This window comes from Entelurus aequoreus, linkage group LG09 (genome assembly GCF_033978785.1).
Source record: "Entelurus aequoreus isolate RoL-2023_Sb linkage group LG09, RoL_Eaeq_v1.1, whole genome shotgun sequence".
NCBI lineage: Eukaryota > Metazoa > Chordata > Actinopteri > Syngnathiformes > Syngnathidae > Entelurus > Entelurus aequoreus.
The window spans coordinates 55772282-55790062 of NC_084739.1; the positions used below are offsets into that span (position 1 = coordinate 55772282).

The 17781-nt window shown below is 37.7% G+C and overlaps 1 protein-coding gene across 2 annotated transcripts in view; it reads left to right on the forward strand.

Moving 5' to 3' along the window:
- Positions 1-17781, forward strand: part of LOC133656895 (sodium/potassium/calcium exchanger 3-like) — a 267870-nt gene that overhangs the window by 215150 nt on the left and 34939 nt on the right. For both annotated transcript variants that reach the window (XM_062057755.1, XM_062057756.1), the window contains exons 7-11: positions 10425-10499; positions 11423-11448; positions 11556-11609; positions 12998-13122; positions 14993-15153. In XM_062057755.1, coding sequence (XP_061913739.1) covers positions 10425-10499; positions 11423-11448; positions 11556-11609; positions 12998-13122; positions 14993-15153 — 441 coding nt within the window. The remainder of the gene's footprint in view (positions 1-10424; positions 10500-11422; positions 11449-11555; positions 11610-12997; positions 13123-14992; positions 15154-17781) is intronic.

A 17781-nucleotide genomic window follows, 5' to 3' on the forward strand; every position in this document is an offset into this window, starting at 1 on the left:
CTCTGATGTATTTGACTTCGACATCCCTGTTCTAGGATGTCAATATTTATTTGCCACGATGTTCTGTACAGTAGATCCACGCTATTCACTGGGGGTTACGTTCCGAGAGCACCTGCAAATAGTGAAAAACAAAAAAGACATAATTTTGACACCTGCATGATGCTTGTACACTGGCTTCCACGTCTCCTTCCAAACCCTTCTTAGACTTAGACTTCCTTTTTATTGTCATTCAAATTTGAACTTTTCGTTGCATTAGCCCATGGTATTGCAGGATAAAAGAGCAATAAGGTGAAGATATAAATAAATAGATTACTGTACAGATAAATATATTGCACTTTTGCATATGCATCCACGTTTATGGATGTATGTTATATTGTCTTTATATTCCAGTGAGTTAATCCATTTTTGGGGGGAATTGAGGGGATTATTTTAATGCGTTCAAGAGTCTTACGGCCTGAGGGAAGAAGCTGTTACAGAACCTGGAGGTTCTGCTATGGAGGCTGCGGAACCTCTTTCTAGAGTCCAGCAGTGAAAACAGTCCTTGGTGGGGGTGGGAGGAGTCTCTGCAGATTTTCTGAGCCCTGGTCAGGCAGCGGCTTTTCCTGCTAGCTTGCGTTGAACTTCTCCTCTGATTTCGAATCACACTTTGCAATAAAAGTGAGTGTTACATACTATAAAAATGGGACCCGTTTCCCTCCCTGCTTGGCACTCAGCATCAAGGGTTGGAGTTGGGGGTTAAATCACCAAAATGATTCCCGGGCGCAGCGCCGCTGCTGCCCACTGCTCCCCAAAGGGATGGGTCAAATGCAGAGGACAAATTTCACCACATCGAGTGTGTGTGTGACAATCATTGGTACTTTAATCTTTAATCTTCAAATTGAATACATACAAGCCTTTCCTCACAAACAAATATTTTTTTAACCAAAACAGTAACAAGAACAGAGAAATAACAATATAAGTAATGAAAAACACCAATGTAAAATGTACAAATCCTTCTTCAGTTAGGACCACTTTTTGACAACTTTTTTGACTTTGGAACGATACCAATATTGAAGCCTTAAATATCAGCAAGAATCATACATACATTTTTTTTAGTAATTTTGTAGCGTGGAATGTTAGAAAAGGTTTGATCAAGTGAAATTAGTCAAACAGCGAACAATGGTAGGTATGAAAAACACAAACCTACACAAACCTATATATCATTAACCGTCTGTAATGGAGTTATGCTGTCTTTCAGTGGAAGTGAAGTGGTAATTGTTTTTTGGGGTTTTTTTGGCGAGACCTAGTGGCCATAATAATTCATGAAATAAGTTCACGATTCATCACGTTTAATGAGGCATACACTTCTGCCTGGGAGACTCTGTATGTGAAAGTAATATGCAACTATAATTATTTGATACTTGTTTGTATTGACGAATGTGCTGTTTAACACTGCAATATTGTTCAATTAAGGACACTTATTGTGTATGTCTAGCTTGTGTGCTATTGTGTGCTTAACTGTTGAGTAGCTGCCAGCTCCTAGTAGCCAATAGCCTACCATGTTTACCTTTTGTGAATGACTTGACTAAAATAGAAGAAAAGACCAACCTTGTGTGCTTATTGGAGGGCATTTAGATGTTAACTGGCTGTCCAGCTTTGCACAAGAAAACACGCGGCTGGACTGCTTGTATCGGACATTTATCAGACTTTTTTTTAAAGCACATGAATGTTTTGCCTAAATTAAGCATTTTAATTGCACATGATAACTCACAATTCATTCTTCAGGATTTTCACTGGGATTAAAATCATCTACTTTATCTAAATGTGTTGACTTTTATCTCAATAACTGGTTATTACAGACCATTTTAGATCAGAAGAACACTGCAAGGTTATTTTGCAAGTTTTTAAATGAAACGCCTTCAATTCTGACTGTGATGTTTAATTGAGCTTAGTCATGTCAAGGGAAAATTGTTTTTCAAGGAATGTTGGCTTTTTTTTTTTCATCAATGTCGCTACTCAAGAATAAAAACTACTCTTTCTCTCCGTTTTGTGCTCAAAGTAAAAAAAATCCACACCCACTACTATAATCCCCCTAGCAAAAAAACCCAAACATATTTTAAATATGATTTTTACATTTAGATTGCATATTATGCAAGAGTCAGCGTATCTTGTTAGTACTGCAAACTAGTCAAGGGTGTTACTCAGCATTCTACTAGTATAATATTCAACTATTGCTATCAGTCTTAATATTGATTTATTTTCATTTACAAAGTCAGAAAATATTCTTGTTTTACAAGAAATTATTACATTGGAACCCATAACTTTAATGTGGATCAACTCATCACGTCCTGTTCCATCATAATCTTGTTATTGCTATAAAAAAAAAAATACCCGCAGGGAATCCTTCAATGTTATGAACGTTATAGGTCCGAGAACCCGAAAGAGTTTCAGTCATTAAAGGTCTACTGAAACCCACTACTACCGACCACGCAGTCTGATAGTTTATATATCAATGATGAAATCTTAACATTGAAACACATGCCAATACGGCCGGGTTAACTTATAAAGTGCAATTTTAAAATTCCTGCCACACTTCCGGTTGAAAAACTTCTTTGGATATGATTTATGCGTGTGACGTCACAAAATCCACAGAAGTGGTTGTACCCCATCGACCCGATACAAAAACCTTTTGTTTTCTTCGACAAAATTCCACAGTATTCTGGACATCTGTGTTGGTGAATCTTTTGCAATTTGTTTAATGAACAATGGAGGCTGCAAAGAAGAACGCTGTAGGTGGGATCGATCGGTGTATTAGCGGCTAAGTACAATACTTACAGCAACACAACAAGGACTACTTACTACGCCTAGCCGATGCTTGCCGCCAAACCCACGGATGAAGTCCTTCGTCGCGCCGTCGATCGCTGGAACGCAGGTGAGCACGGCTGTTGATGGGAAGATGAGGGCTGGCTGGCGTAGGTGGAGCGCTAATGTTTTTATCATAGTTCTGTGAGGTCCGGTTGCTAAGTTGCTAAATTAGCCTTAGCGTCGTTAGCAACAGCATTGTTAAGCCTTACCAGGCTGAGAATTTTTAACCGTGTAGTTACATGTACATGGTTTAATAGTCAGAGGTGGGACCAAGTCATTGTTTTGCAAGTCACAAGTAAGTCTCAAGTCTTTGCCCTCAAGTCTCGAGTCAAGTCCCGAGTCAAGACAGGCAAGTCCCAAGTCAAGTCCAAAGTCAAGACTGGAAAGTCTCAAGTCAAGTCCCAAGTCCGGCATTTTAAGTTTCGAGTCCTTTCAAGTCTTTTTAACCACAGACTAATATATTTACACAGATTGTGTATGCTTTTAAAACGCTGTATTTATTTATTAAAACAAGTGCATTTAAAATTGCAGGGACTGTATATCCCTAGCAGACTGTATTGATATATATTGATATATAATGTAGGAACCAAAAATATTAATAACAGAAAGAAACAACCCCATTTGTGCGAATGAGTGTGAATGAGTGTAAATGGGGGAGGGCGGTTTTTTGGGTTGGTGCACTAATTGTAAGTGTATCTTGTGTTTTTTATGTTGATTTAATTTTTAAAAAAAATAGTAATAATAATTTTTTGTATTTTTTTATTTCTTGTGCGGCCCAGTACCAATCGATCCACGGACCGGTACCGGACCGCGGCCCGGTGGTTGGAGACCACTGTGTTAAAGTATTTGGCAGAGGCTTTTATCCAAAGCGACATACATAAAAAATACATACAAAATAATCACTGTAAACATGATCATTTAAGGGAAGAATGTAATACAAAATATCAATAAAAAGTGTCAAGACAGAATAAACTCTCTGCTGCTGCAGCAACAGAGATACCGTCTATAGGTCTCTAAGATATATAGATATCTATACATTGTTTATGTAGAATATACGCATATTTATATAACCTAATCATATTGTTTCTTGAATTTAAAAATAGATGACCGTTTTTCCCGCATCTCTGGGATTATACTCCCAGTTTTGATCTCGGACGTCTGGTCATTTATAGCATATAAGAATATTTTATTACTGTTAAACAAACTATTAATAATAAAACACGCCAAAACATGTGTCCTTTATCATAGCTACACGTATGACGAAAAAGCGTGTGAAAATGAGTGGTATTCAGTGAGGTAAAATGAATTAAATGCGCTGACAGTTCATTGCTCCTGCCAAATGAATTGCACTGAGTGGAGCGGATCACCACTCCAAGATGGCGGCCCGCGTCTTGTCTGCGCCTGTAGGCAGTAGCGCTCCATGCTGCGTCTACTTATAAGATGTCTATGGTTATAGTGTTAGCAGTGAGTTTACAGCCTCACTGATTTAACAACACAGCAAATAAAAGTCACGTTACTTAGCCAATAAACGTTAGCTTACATTCAAAACTTACCGTTCTGTTTGCAACTTCAAATGTCGAACGAAGTTGGAAGTTGTTGCAATTCGTTTTTTGTTGACCAAGTCGTAGTTTTAATACCCGAACGAAACTATCTTTGACGTATTTTTTCCTCACTGGCGCGTTGTTTGAGAGCTATTCTTCGTTGGTTGTTCTGCAATTTGATTGGATGAATGCCGTGGGATGAAAACAATGTGGATGTAATTTGATTGGCTGTTGTACTGACAGACACACACGCTGAGAGAGCGCACACTCCCTGACAGACACACACACCGACACACGTACACTTTGGAAGATACGGAGCGCTCCCGAATAACTTTTTAATCGTTGGGTTTTGGGGAAAGTAGCAAGTCATGTCAAGTCAAAAGGCTCAAGTCCAAGTGAAGTCACAAGTCATTGATGTTAAAGTCCAAGTCGAGTTGCAAGTCTCTTTACATTTTGTCAAGTCGAGTCTAAAGTCATCAAATTCATGACTCGAGTCTGACTCGAGTCCAAGTCATGTGACTCGAGTCCACACCTCTGTTAATAGTATTGTTGATCTTCTATCTATCCTTCCAGTCAGGGGTTTATTTCTTTTGTTTCTATCTTCATTTGAGAACGATGCTATCACGTTAGCTCAGTAGCTAAGTGTGTCACCGATGTATTGTCGTGGGGATAAAAGTCACTTTAAATGTCCATTTCGCGTGCTCGACTCTCATTTTCAAGAGGATATAGTATCCGAGGTGGTTTAAAATACAAATCCGTGATCCACAATAGAAAAAGGAGAGAGTGTGGAATCCAATGAGCCAGCTTGTACCTAAGTTACGGTCAGAGCGAAAAAAGATACGTCCATCACTGCCTCTCGAGTCCTTCACTGTAACGTTCCTCATCTACGAATATTTCATCCTCGCTCAAATTAATGGGGTAATCGTCGCTTTGTCGCTCCGAATCTCTCGCTCCATTGTAAACAACGGGGAATTATGAGGAATACTAGCTCCTGTGACGTCACGCTACTCCGGTACAGGCAAGGCTTTTTTTTTATCAGCGAGCAAAAGTTGCGAACTTTATCGTCGATTTTCTCCACTAAATCCTTTCAGCAAAAATATGGCAATATCGCGAAATGATCAAGTATGACACATAGAATGGATCTGCTATTCCCGTTTAAATTTTAAAAATTAATTTCAGTAGGCCTTTAAAGGCCTACTGAAAGCCACTACTACCGACCACGCAGTCTGATAGTTTATACATCAATGATGAAATCTTAACATTGCAACACATGCCAATACGGCCGGGTTAACTAACAATTTAAAATTCCCGGGAAATATCCGGCTGAAACATCGCGGTATGATGACGTATGCACGTGACGAAGTCCGAGTAACGGAAGTTATGGTACCCCGTAGAATCCTATACAAAAAGCTCTGTTTTCATTTCATAATTCCACAGTATTCTGGACATCTTTTACAATTTTTTTAATGAACAATGAAGGCTGCAAAGAAGACAGTTGTAGGTGGGATCAGTGTATTAGCAGCGGACTACAGCAACACAACCAGGAGGACTTTGTTGGAGCGCTAGCCGCGCTAGCCGCCGACTTCACCTTGACTTCCTACGTCTCCGGGCCGCCAAACGCATCGGGTGAAGTCCTTCGTCCTTCTGCCGATCGCTGGAACGCAGGTGAGCACGGGTGTTGATGAGCAAATGAGGGCTGGCTGGCGTAGGTGGAGAGCTAATGTTTTTAGCATAGCTCTGTGCAGTCCGGTTGCTAAGTTAGCTTCAATGGCGTCGTTAGCACAGCATTGTTGACCTTCGCCAGCCTGGAAAGCATTAACCGTGTATTTACATGTCCACGGTTTAATAGTATTGTTGATTTTCTATCTATACTTCCAGTCAGGGGTTTATTTATTTTGTTTCTATATGCAGTTAAAGCAAGATGCTATCACGTTAGCTCGTAGCTAAAGCATCTCACCGATGTATTGTCGTGGAGATAAAAGGCACTGAATGTCCATTTCGCGTTCTCGACTCTCATTTTCAAGAGGATATAGTATCCGAGGTGGTTTAAAATACAAATCTGTGATCTACAATAGAAAAAGGAGAGTGTGGAATCCAATGAGCCAGCTTGTACCTAAGTTACGGTCAGAGCGAAAAAAGATACGTCCATCGCTGCCTCTCAAGTCATTCACTGTAACGTTCCTCATCTACGAATCTTTCATCCTCGCTCAAATTAATGGGGTAATCATCACTTTCTCGGTCCGAATCTCTCTCGCTCCATTGTAAACAACGGGGAATTGTGAGGAATCCTAGCTCCTGTGACGTCACGCTACTTCCGGTACAGGCAAGGCTTTTTTTTATCAGCGAGCAAAAGTTGCGAACTTTATCGTCGATTTTCTCTACTAAATCCTTTCAGCAAAAATATGGCAATATCGCGAAATGATCAAGTATGACACATAGAATGGATCTGCTATTCCCGTTTAAATAAAAAAAAAAATCATTTCAGTAGGCCTTTAAAGTATTAAAAGTAAGTCATACAGTTTTTTGTTTTTTTTTACTTTCAATGCTTAAATCTCTAGATAACTTCAGATCTTTCCGTTGATATAAAGTTTTCCATGGTTGTTTTTTTATGTGTTATGCCCTTTATGTGAAAGGAAACACATTTTTTGCTCTGGCAATAACAAAACACACACTGCAAAAAATTCTAAAGTCAAAGATTTGATGTGAAGTAATTAAAGCCTAGGTCAATAATTCACAATAACGCCTAGGTCAATTCACAATTATATTGGTTTTTATTCATAATAATTGTTTGAACAGTGATAGTTTTAGATATAAAAACAACAACGTTAGAAGACCCTTGAGGGTCCTTCTCATAAAAGTGTTAAATGTAAGTCATGTAATGATTTTTTTTTTTTTTTTACTTTGAACGCTTAAGTCTTTAGATCAGTGGTTCTTAACCTGGGTTCGATCGAACCCTAGGGGTTCGGTGAGTCGGCCTCAGGGGTTCGGCGGAGCCTCCGCCACGGAGGTAAAGACACATCCGACTTATCGTGTAAATAAAAACTTCTGCCTATCGCCGTATTATGGATACCCCCAAACAATGTTCCCTCTAATTTTCCATCTGATTTGCAGGTTGTTTGATTGATCGATTGAAACTTTTACTAGCAGATTGCAAAGGAAGAGAATACATTATATGAAACAGTACAGTTTACACAGTACAGTACATATTCCGTACAATTGACCACTGAATGGTAACACCCGAATAAGTTTTTCAACTTGTTTAAGTCGGGTTCCACGTTAATCAATTCATGGTAAGGCATGTAAGGTGTGTAATTTGTTGTGAGTTCATGCACGGTGTTGGTTTTGTTCTTTGAACAAGGTGATGTTCATGCACGGTTCATTTTGTGCACCAGTAAAAAAACATAACTTTTTCTTGAATTGAAAAAACGTTTTATTTTTCACTAAAGAAGGGTTCGGTGAATGCACATATGAAACTGGTGGAGTTCGGTACCTCCAACAAGGTTAAGAACCACTGCTCTAGATCAACTTTCGAGCTATCTATTAATATTACGTTTGTGTTTTTGTCAAAAAATAACTACATTTGTACTTATAGAGCAAACCATTAACAATAAACACAACAATAGAACAATAACAATAACAACAATACTAATAGAACAGAAATAACAACAAGGAGGTAACACACAGACTCATTGAGAACATCTATTAAAGACCAAAGATGGTCTTTGCAAGTGGGCCTGTGGCAAATGGTGCACAAGTGAACTGCTCTTTTTCTGTCCGTACACAATGTGTATTGTTTAGCTGGGATTGCTGCCATTGCTCTCCCTCTCTCTTTGAAGGACTAACCATGCTGCTGACTGCATGACAGGCAGCCGGGTCCTAATGACTTTGGCTGGCGCAATGACGACTCTGCCTAGAGTCTCCACAAAATGTACTGCTTGTAACCTTTTGTGCCATTCTATGTGGGTTCAATTTTTGTGAAAACCACAAAGGCATTGTAACGGGAAATGTCCACCATATGACACAAAAAGGGTATGTGGCCACTTGTAGGTTGTAGAACAAGGATTTTAGGTGGTTTTGTTTAGATGGAACAAACCTGCAAAAAAAATTAATAGATGACATGCATCATATGACAAACATTTTATAAACATTGACAAACACAAAAAATAAGAAAATTCGAGTTGTTTCATCCATTTTCTACCGCTTGTCCCTTACGGGGTCACGGGTGGTGCTGGAGCCTATCCCAGCTGCACACGGGAGGAAGGCGGGGTACACCCTGATAGACAGACGATATTTACGCTAGTTATTTCAAAGAATCATAATAAATGGCGGCATTTGTGCAATCCCAAAATTTAAATACAAATACTGAATGTGAATAATACCAAAATTTATGCAAAACTGTTTTTACCTGCTCAAAAAAAATAATTCCCCAGTGTCTTGAACCTCTGGCAAGCGTTCAGGTTGCATGAGTCTGGCTGATGTCATGGTAACATGGATACAAACTTTGCAACCAAATAGCAAACTTCAAAGACTCGTTCAAAAACAAACACTCAGCCACACAACCAATGGGAGAAGGGAAGTGACAATTAGACTGTCTGTACTGGTTGCGTGATAAAACATGTTTTTGTGAAGCTGCAGCAAAGCATCTTTGATCTTTAGATCGAATAGGCTGTCTGGACTTGGTTGATTTCAGACATGCATTCACAAAATATGTTTATATTTGCATGTTTGTATGTATTTGCAAATTTATTCTACATAAATAATTGCATAAACTTGCAGCCTTGTACATACGACGTCTTGCAAAAGCCCCACGTTTGTATGTGGATCAAATGTGTCAGTGCCCGCATGCACCCACGCACGTGGACTATATTATATTATATGTAACCACATCCACACAATGTCACTACCAACTCACTAACATGTTTTTTTTATTGCATACAAGTTGTTGGCAGGTCTTTGATTTTCAAAGCAACCATGCGTCTAATATGAAGATTTGGATAGGTTGTTTGGAAACACTAAATGGTCCCTAGTGTGTGAATGTGAGTGTGAATGTTGTCTGTCTATCTGTGTTGGCCCTGCAATGAGGTGGCGACTTGTCCAGGCTGTACCCCACCTTCCGCCCAAGTGTCGCTGGGATAGGCTCCTCCCCTCCCCATTACCCCAAGAGGGACAAGCAGTAGTAAATGTATGGATGGCTGGATGGTACTCTATGGTACTCTGGTGGTATCTAGTGGTTGAGGGGTCAAATTATACCTCTATTAGGATTTGCATGTAATTAAAAAAAAACATGCTTAGATTCATTTAATTTTAATGGAAAAAGCATTATACAATAACAAGGTTTACAGTATATAAAAAAAATGGCCATTATAATGGGGAGTCAATAGGGGACAAAAGGGTCCTCAGGCCTAAATCGTAGTCTAACTGTATAACTTATGCTCAAAATAACTTTTGAGATTAATACCTTTACATCTCATGTGGCCTTATTTCATCCCGCTCATTTTTCAAAGGAAAATTCTGTTGCAAGATGTCATCTTCAAAAGCAGAAAACGGACCCAAAAACATCCTGGGTCCCCCTGAGGGTTAAGTTGATGTTGACATACATTGTCGACCGATTTCATCGACATAAAATATGGTCATTTCTATGAAAAATGGTCGGTTCGTGTCGACGGAATCGTTACACAACTTCACAATGTGCACACAGTAACTTTAAAAAAATAAAAAAAATTAAAAATTAAAAAATTAAATTAAATTCCTGTTTTGTGTGAAGTAAGTTGCATGTAAGTATTCGCCTGCATTAATATAGCAGCTCTGTTAGATACGTATATCAATATAGTTAAAAACACAAGACTATCTATAAAAATGGAAAAAGTAAAGTTGCTTTTATGTCAACAATCATATATCTGTTGGATATCCACACAACAGGTTTCACTGTATTTAAATGACCATTAAAATTGTCTGGACCCAAGTGACAACAAATATCACATTTATTCAAAGTTAGATTTAATAACTTGACTACTTTGTTGTTGTTGTTTTTTTATCCAGACGATCCATCTGTCCTGCTGGCCTCTGCTCAGAGATTCTGTCTACTACACCCTCTCTATCTCCGCTCTTATTGTGGTAACTCAAGACTATTTTAAATCATGACATGAACAATGCATTTTTTAACACCTGCACAATTCATTAATATCAAATACACAACTGTGCTTGAAACCACTATGTTTAGGGTATGTGCACTAAAATGCGTGCACGATTTGTTAACTTCTTAATTAGACCATTAAATCATCCTTGTTTGTTAAAACACATACAAACACCAACATTTTATTTTTGTTTACAAAATGTAATTAACATAGAGTGAATATAATATAAGTAAATTTAGTTAGTCGACCTAAACAAAATTGATATATAAGTACTCTATGAAATAGTGATATCCATTTCAGTGAGTGATAAGAACATCTACAAGAGGTACGATGTTCTGTTTCATCAAACTTGAATTAGTCATTTGAGGATGTAATACTCATAGACACAATAATAATTATTTTTAAATGTACTGTATGTACAGGTGATACTAAAACAATATGAATATTGTGCAAAGGTTTGTTTATTCCAGCAATTAGATTTACAAGATGAAACTAACATCGGCTTATAACATGCAACTCACGATATTTCAAACATTGTTTTGATATCATTTTGATGACTATGGTTTATTAAAACTTCAAATTGAAAATCACCTAAATTTGGGGTTTTCAAAAACTGCGATGATCATCAAAATTATAACAAAATATTAACATTTAAATGTGAATTGCTGACATGAACTAACTTTTGGTAAATTATATTTTAATTTTTGTGAGTTTCACTTGGACACATAGTAAATGTTCTGTTGGACTAGAACTACCATAGATTACACCGACAGGCGTTTCTAATATTTGGAGCGTCTTATGTAGGTAAACCACCAAAATATTACAAACAACAACTACTGCAAATACAGTACATTCAAATGATAAGTTTCTAATGTTTCCAATTTCCTTTCTTCCTCGTTTTAGTTCATCTATGATGAAAAAGTTGTTTGGTAAGTCTCATTTATGTTATTTGTCATCAAAACTGTGCATGCTTTCATTTACTGGCCTAGAAAGTTCCACGCATAAATACATTTGACCTCTTTTTTTCTTTTTCTAGGTGGGAAGCTCTCACGTTAATTCTGATGTATTTCGTCTATATTTTGATCATGAAGTAAGTTCAACTGTAGACGTAGTAAAAAGTCAAACAGGCCTTCAAAAGCATTTATACAAGCGGCCAGTCTTACGACATTTTGTGTTACGGCGATTCGTATTGAGGTGTTTCGTGTTACTGTTTTGTGTTAGGACGTTGTGTGTTGTGGCTTTTCACATTTTGGTGTTTCGCATTACAGCGTCGTGTTTCTACGTTTCATTTTATGCCGTTGAGTTTTACGCTGTTTTTTGTTACGCCGTTTGTTTTAATGCTGTTTTGCGTTACAACATTTCGCGTGTCGCGTTACTGCGTTTCGTGTTACAGCATTTTGTGTTTCCGGGTTCTACATTTTGTTTTACGCCATTTCGTTTTACTCCATTTTGTTTTACGCCGTTTCATTTTACAGCGTTTCTTGTTACGACGTTTCCTTTGACAGCATTTTGTGTTACGACGCTTTGCGTTATGCCGTTTCGGGTTATGTCATTTTGGTTTATAGCATTTCAAGTTACGCTTCATTGGGTTATAGCATCTCGTGTCATGGTTGTTTCCTGTAACCGGCTTTCCAGTTACGGCGTTTCCTATTACAACATTTCATGTAAAGGCGTTTTGTTTTACAACTTTTATTTTTACAAAGTTTTTTTCACAACATTGAGTTTTACGACATTTAGTGTTAAGGCGTTGAGTGTTACGACGTTTAATGTTACGACGTTTAGTGGTACGAAATTTCCTGTTATGACGTCTCCTGTAACGACATGTCCTGTAACAACTTTTCCTGTAATGACGTCTCCTGTATCGACGCACTACCATAGATTACCACCCCTGTACAAAAACAACAACGTGTGTTGCTAACCTGAGGAAGGACAACGTCACTTTCGTTGTTTTTAGTTAACTTTTCCAGTCCTGAAGTCTTCCAAGCACTAGACAGACTTTTTTGATGGCAGTGCCTCAAAGAAAAGGAAGGTAAAGGTGAAGTGTAGAATTCAACATTGGTTGCATGCTTGGTCAAACATCGCGGCCATCATGATGGATAAAGATTATACATTTCAACATGTTAAAGGATCTGTGCCTATGAAAAGACAGTGATAACGACGCAGCATAGTGGTCTCATTATTGACATTTTCTCTCTCTCCCTCCTTTGGAACGCCACTTAGTAAGGAACTGTTTTTGTTTTTCATTACTGTTTTAGTTACGTCTTGAATTTAATATTTTATTAGTGTAAAATTACTGTGTGACTGACTCAGGTGTTAAGTGTAAATATCCTTTAGGTTTTAGTTCTGACTAACTTACTCCACTATCGCCGTCACAGGAACAGAACTCGTACGTAGATCCTGGACCTACTGTACTCCAACTATATTCTTATTCTATGTTGGTTTATTATTATTTTTTTACATCAGTTTTGTTTTCTCTAGACTGAACTCCCATGTCGTTCGTTTTCTGGAGAGGAAGAAGAAATACTCATCCAGTGTAAGGAATGGAGCGGCAAATGGCGAACTGGACGATGGCTCGGATGCGACAGCAGTCCTGTTGAAGAAAGGTAGACATTTGTCTTTACTCATTTTGTCGTTTGTCATCGAAATCTTTATTTACTTAAAAACGCACAACAAAAGAAAAAAAAAAAAGAAACTTACTGACTATAATGACAGACTACACCGGAATAAAAATAGAAGACTGGCGCAAAGCTCTTTGGGTAAACCTCTACCATGTATGGAGATATCTTCTGACAAATATGTAGAAATAACGTATTTGACATCATGTTTTGACATATCTTTTGTCTTCTAAGGCAAAAGAACGTCAATAAAGTCTCAAATTCCAAATGGCTCGTTTGGAGCAAGTTTGGAAAAAGGCAAGAATGTTTTCTAAATTTTATAAATATCTGCGTCGTGTCTTCATGGTTAAATTTCACATTTTGGGGAGTTATGGGGTTTCCAATAAACACACAAGGTTGGTCTGTTCTTCTATTTTATTTTAGTCATTTACAAAAGGTAAACATGGAAGGCTATAGGCTACTATACAGCTAAGCACACAATAGCACACAAGCTAGACATACATAATAATGCCGTTACTAACGCCGTTATTTTGTCTGGTAACAAGTAATTAAATTAAATACTTTCATGCATGTTTCAACGCCATTACCGATACGTTTGATGTAACGTGACACACTACCTTTGATTCGAACAAGACAACTTTAAAAATCACAGCAATCACTTCAGGAAGTAGCTCTTTAATTTACATTAATTAATTTCCATGGTAATTAATTACATCTAATAAAGAATAATTCAGAGAGTAATTCAATTACTTTTTTGGGAAAGTAACGAGTAACGGTAATTACTTTTTAAAGTAATTTTCCATGGTAATAAGTGTCCTTAATTGAACAATGTTGCTGTCTTGAACAGACCATTTGTCACTATAGAAAAGTATCAAATAATTATAGTTGCATATTACTGACACATACAAAGGCAGAAGCATAAGAGAAAGTATCCAGTAACAAACGTGTCCGCATCATTCAACCTACTGCATCATGCATCCATCGAAATCTCCCTGTACTCACAATGCTGGGTCCACTTCTGGTTAAGACTGTGAGTGCGTCCTTCGTGAACGAAGCAAGGTCCACACAGGCATGATTGGATGATTTTTGGTGTGGAATAACGTGAAGCCAAGACCTCAACCCATCAACATCTTCGTGATTAACAATAGTCAGCAGGCTGTCTCATTCAACATCGGACCGCACAAAATGTAGTGGAGAAATAGACAACAATTCCTACGGACACACTGCAAAATCCATCCATCAGTCCATCTTCTTCTGCTTATCTGAGGTTGGGTCGCAGGGTCAGCCTAAACAGAGAAGCCCAGACTTTGCTCTCCCCAGCCACTTTGTCCATCTCCTCCTGGGGATCCCGAGACGTTCCCAGACTAGGTGGGAGACATGGTCCCTCCGACGTGTCCTGGGTCTTCCACGTGGCTTCCTACCGGTCGGATGTGCCCTAAAAAACTCCCCAGGGAGGCGTTCGGGGGGCATCCTGACCAGATTCTCGAACCACCTCATCTGGCTCCTCTCGATGTGGAGGAGCAACAGCTTTACTTTGAGCTCCTCCCGAATGACAGCTCAACCTATCTCTAAGGGAGAACCCCGCCACCCGACCGAGGAAATTCATCTCGGCCGCTTGAAATCCTGTTGAAAATGTTCCCAGGAAAGCAAAAGGGAATGACCAACTCCACATTTTCTTCCAGTTTCAGTTGGTGTAACAGACAAGAATATTCCATTATGTGTATCATTAGGAGTGTAACTATGATCAAAAATTGAGAATTGGATGTTTCTTTTGTGGCCGTGATCATAACTGTACACTATACTCTGTGTGCGCGTGTGTGTTTGCGCACATGTGTGCGTGTTTGTGGGTGTCATTAAGCAAACCACCACAGGAAGACGTCAGTGCTGATGGTTGACGAGTTGCTGTCAGCGTACCCCCACCAGCTGTCTTTCTCAGAGGCCGGCATGAGAATTATGATCACCAGCCACTTCTCCCCCAGAACTCGCCTGACCATGGCCTCCAGAATGCTCATCACTGAGGTAACACACTTTTTTGATTGAATAGTGATCAGTGTTACAAAACGTGCAATACAGTGGAGTTTATGTTAACCAGTGATGGGCAAATTACTTGGGAAATGTAGGAAGCTATGCTACTAGTTACTCTTGATTAAATGTAGCTAGGCTACAGGAGAAGCTATCCCTAGAGCAGGGGTCACCAACCTTTTTGAAACCAAGAGCTACTGCTTGGGTACTGATTAATGTGAAGGGCTACCAGTTTGATACACACTTAAATAAATTGCCAGAAATAGCCAATTTGCTCAATTTACCTTTAACTCTATGTTATTATTAATAATTAATGATATTTATCTTTGTGGAAACACTGATCATCTTAATGATTTCTCACAATAAATATATATAGAAACAAATAAATATCAATATGCAACACTTTATTTTTATATTTTTTCTAAGTGCACATTTTTCAAATTGAACATTTTCAAATGATCACTTCTAAGACAGTCTTGTGAAATCTCAATATCCCATTTTAACTAGCTAGCCACTAACATTTTTTAACAAATCATGAATTACTTTGCACCATGTTTGTACAAATAATAACTCATGTAAAATACAAAAGTCAACTCTCAAATGTTTAAATAAATCATGTCACACTTTGAACTGGACACCAAATCTGTTATCTGTTTCTTCGTCCGTTAGTGAAGACCAAGTCTTTAAAATATTTTCTTGGATTTTCAAATTCTATTTGAGTTTTGTCTCTCTTAAAATTAAAAATGTCGAGCAAAGCGAGACCAGCTTGCTAGTAAATAAATAACATTTAAAAAATAGAGGCAGCTCACTGGTAAGTGCTGCTATTTGAGCTATTTTTAGAACAGGCCAGCGGGCTACTCATCTGGTCCTTACGGGCTACCTGGTGCCCGCGGGCACCGCGTTGGTGACCCCTGCCCTAGAGAATTGTAGCAAGCTACACTACAAGCTACTTGAAACAAGCTACATTGTATATGGTAAATGTAAATGGTAAATGGGTCGTACTTGTATAGCGCTTTTCTACCTTTTTAAGGAACTCAAAGCGCTTTGACACTATTTTCCACATTCACCCATTCACACACACACATTCACACACTGATGGCGGGAGCTGCCATGCACGGCGCTAACTAGGCCCATCAGGAGCAATACAAATGCGTATTACATATATATATATATATATATATATATATATATATATATATATATATATATATATATATATATATATATATATATATATATATATATATATATATATATATATATATATATATATATATATATATATATGTATGTATATATATATATATAGTACAGGCCAAAAGTTTGGACACACCTTCTCATTTCAATGCGTTCTCTTTATTTCCATGACTATTTATATTGTAGATTGTCACAGAAGGCATCAAAACTATGACACCTGTGAAGTGAAAACTACTTCAGGTGACTACCTCTTGAAGCTCATCAAGAGAATGCCAAGAGTGTGCAAAGCAGTAATCAGAGCAAAGGGTGGCTATTTTGAAGAAACTAGAATATAAAACATGTTTTCAGTTAGTTCACCTTTTTTGTTAAGTTCATAACTCCACGTGTTCATTCATAGTTTTGATGCCTTCAGTGATAATTTACAATGTAAATAGTCATGAAAATAAAGAATACGCATTGAATGAGGTGTGTCCAAACGTTTGGCCTGTACATATGTACATATATATATGTATATATATAAACTTAACGTACAACTTTCCACCAAACACATGGCAAATAATACATTGTTTTAAACACACAATGTTATTGTTTTGCTTGACTTCCTCATTCAATTGATTCCACAATACCCCCCACAAACTGATATGCACATACTTTTTTAAGAGTTGTGTTAACACAAGTCTGCATTAAATTCTATTTACCCCTCATATTATACTTTGCATCTCTGTCTTCAGATATTTTGGGACATTTTGCGGCAGCAGATTATTTCTTACATTAAATATCACTTGTGCTGTTGTAAATTTCACCAGATCCATAAATGTAATTATTTGAGACTTAATAAACAGTGCATTTGTTTGTTCCCGATAGCCAACATTATGTATTATTCTCTCAGTGCTCTTTTTTGTAATGTGCTTAACTTTTGTAAAGTGCCCCTGTATGAAACGTCCACAAAGTAATTACGATATAGCAATATGAGTGTACAATATGGAGTGAGCAAGATTTTATGGTTCAGGATGTTTTTTTCCCCCTAAGACTCCAATACTTTTTGTTATTTCACCAGTCAGATTTTAGATGTGAGGTTTCCCACACAGCTTGTGATCTAATTCTATCATCACACCCAAAAATGTACTTTCATATGTTCTTTCAATCTCTGTGTTATCAAATTCCAATTTTACATTGATTTGTTCTTTATACTTTATACTTTTTACTGTCTCGTTTTTTCTACATTGCCTCTTAGAGTGGTCTTAGGCCATATTGCATATTGTGTATATTGTGTTGTTTTTGTATATTGTGTGGTTTCTTCTTTTTTTTAAATGCAAAGCACCTTAGGGAAGCAACCTAAATTTCGTTGGACCTGTACCTGTACATGCACAATGACAAAGATCATTCATTCATTCATTCATTCATTCATTCATTCATTCATTCTTGCCC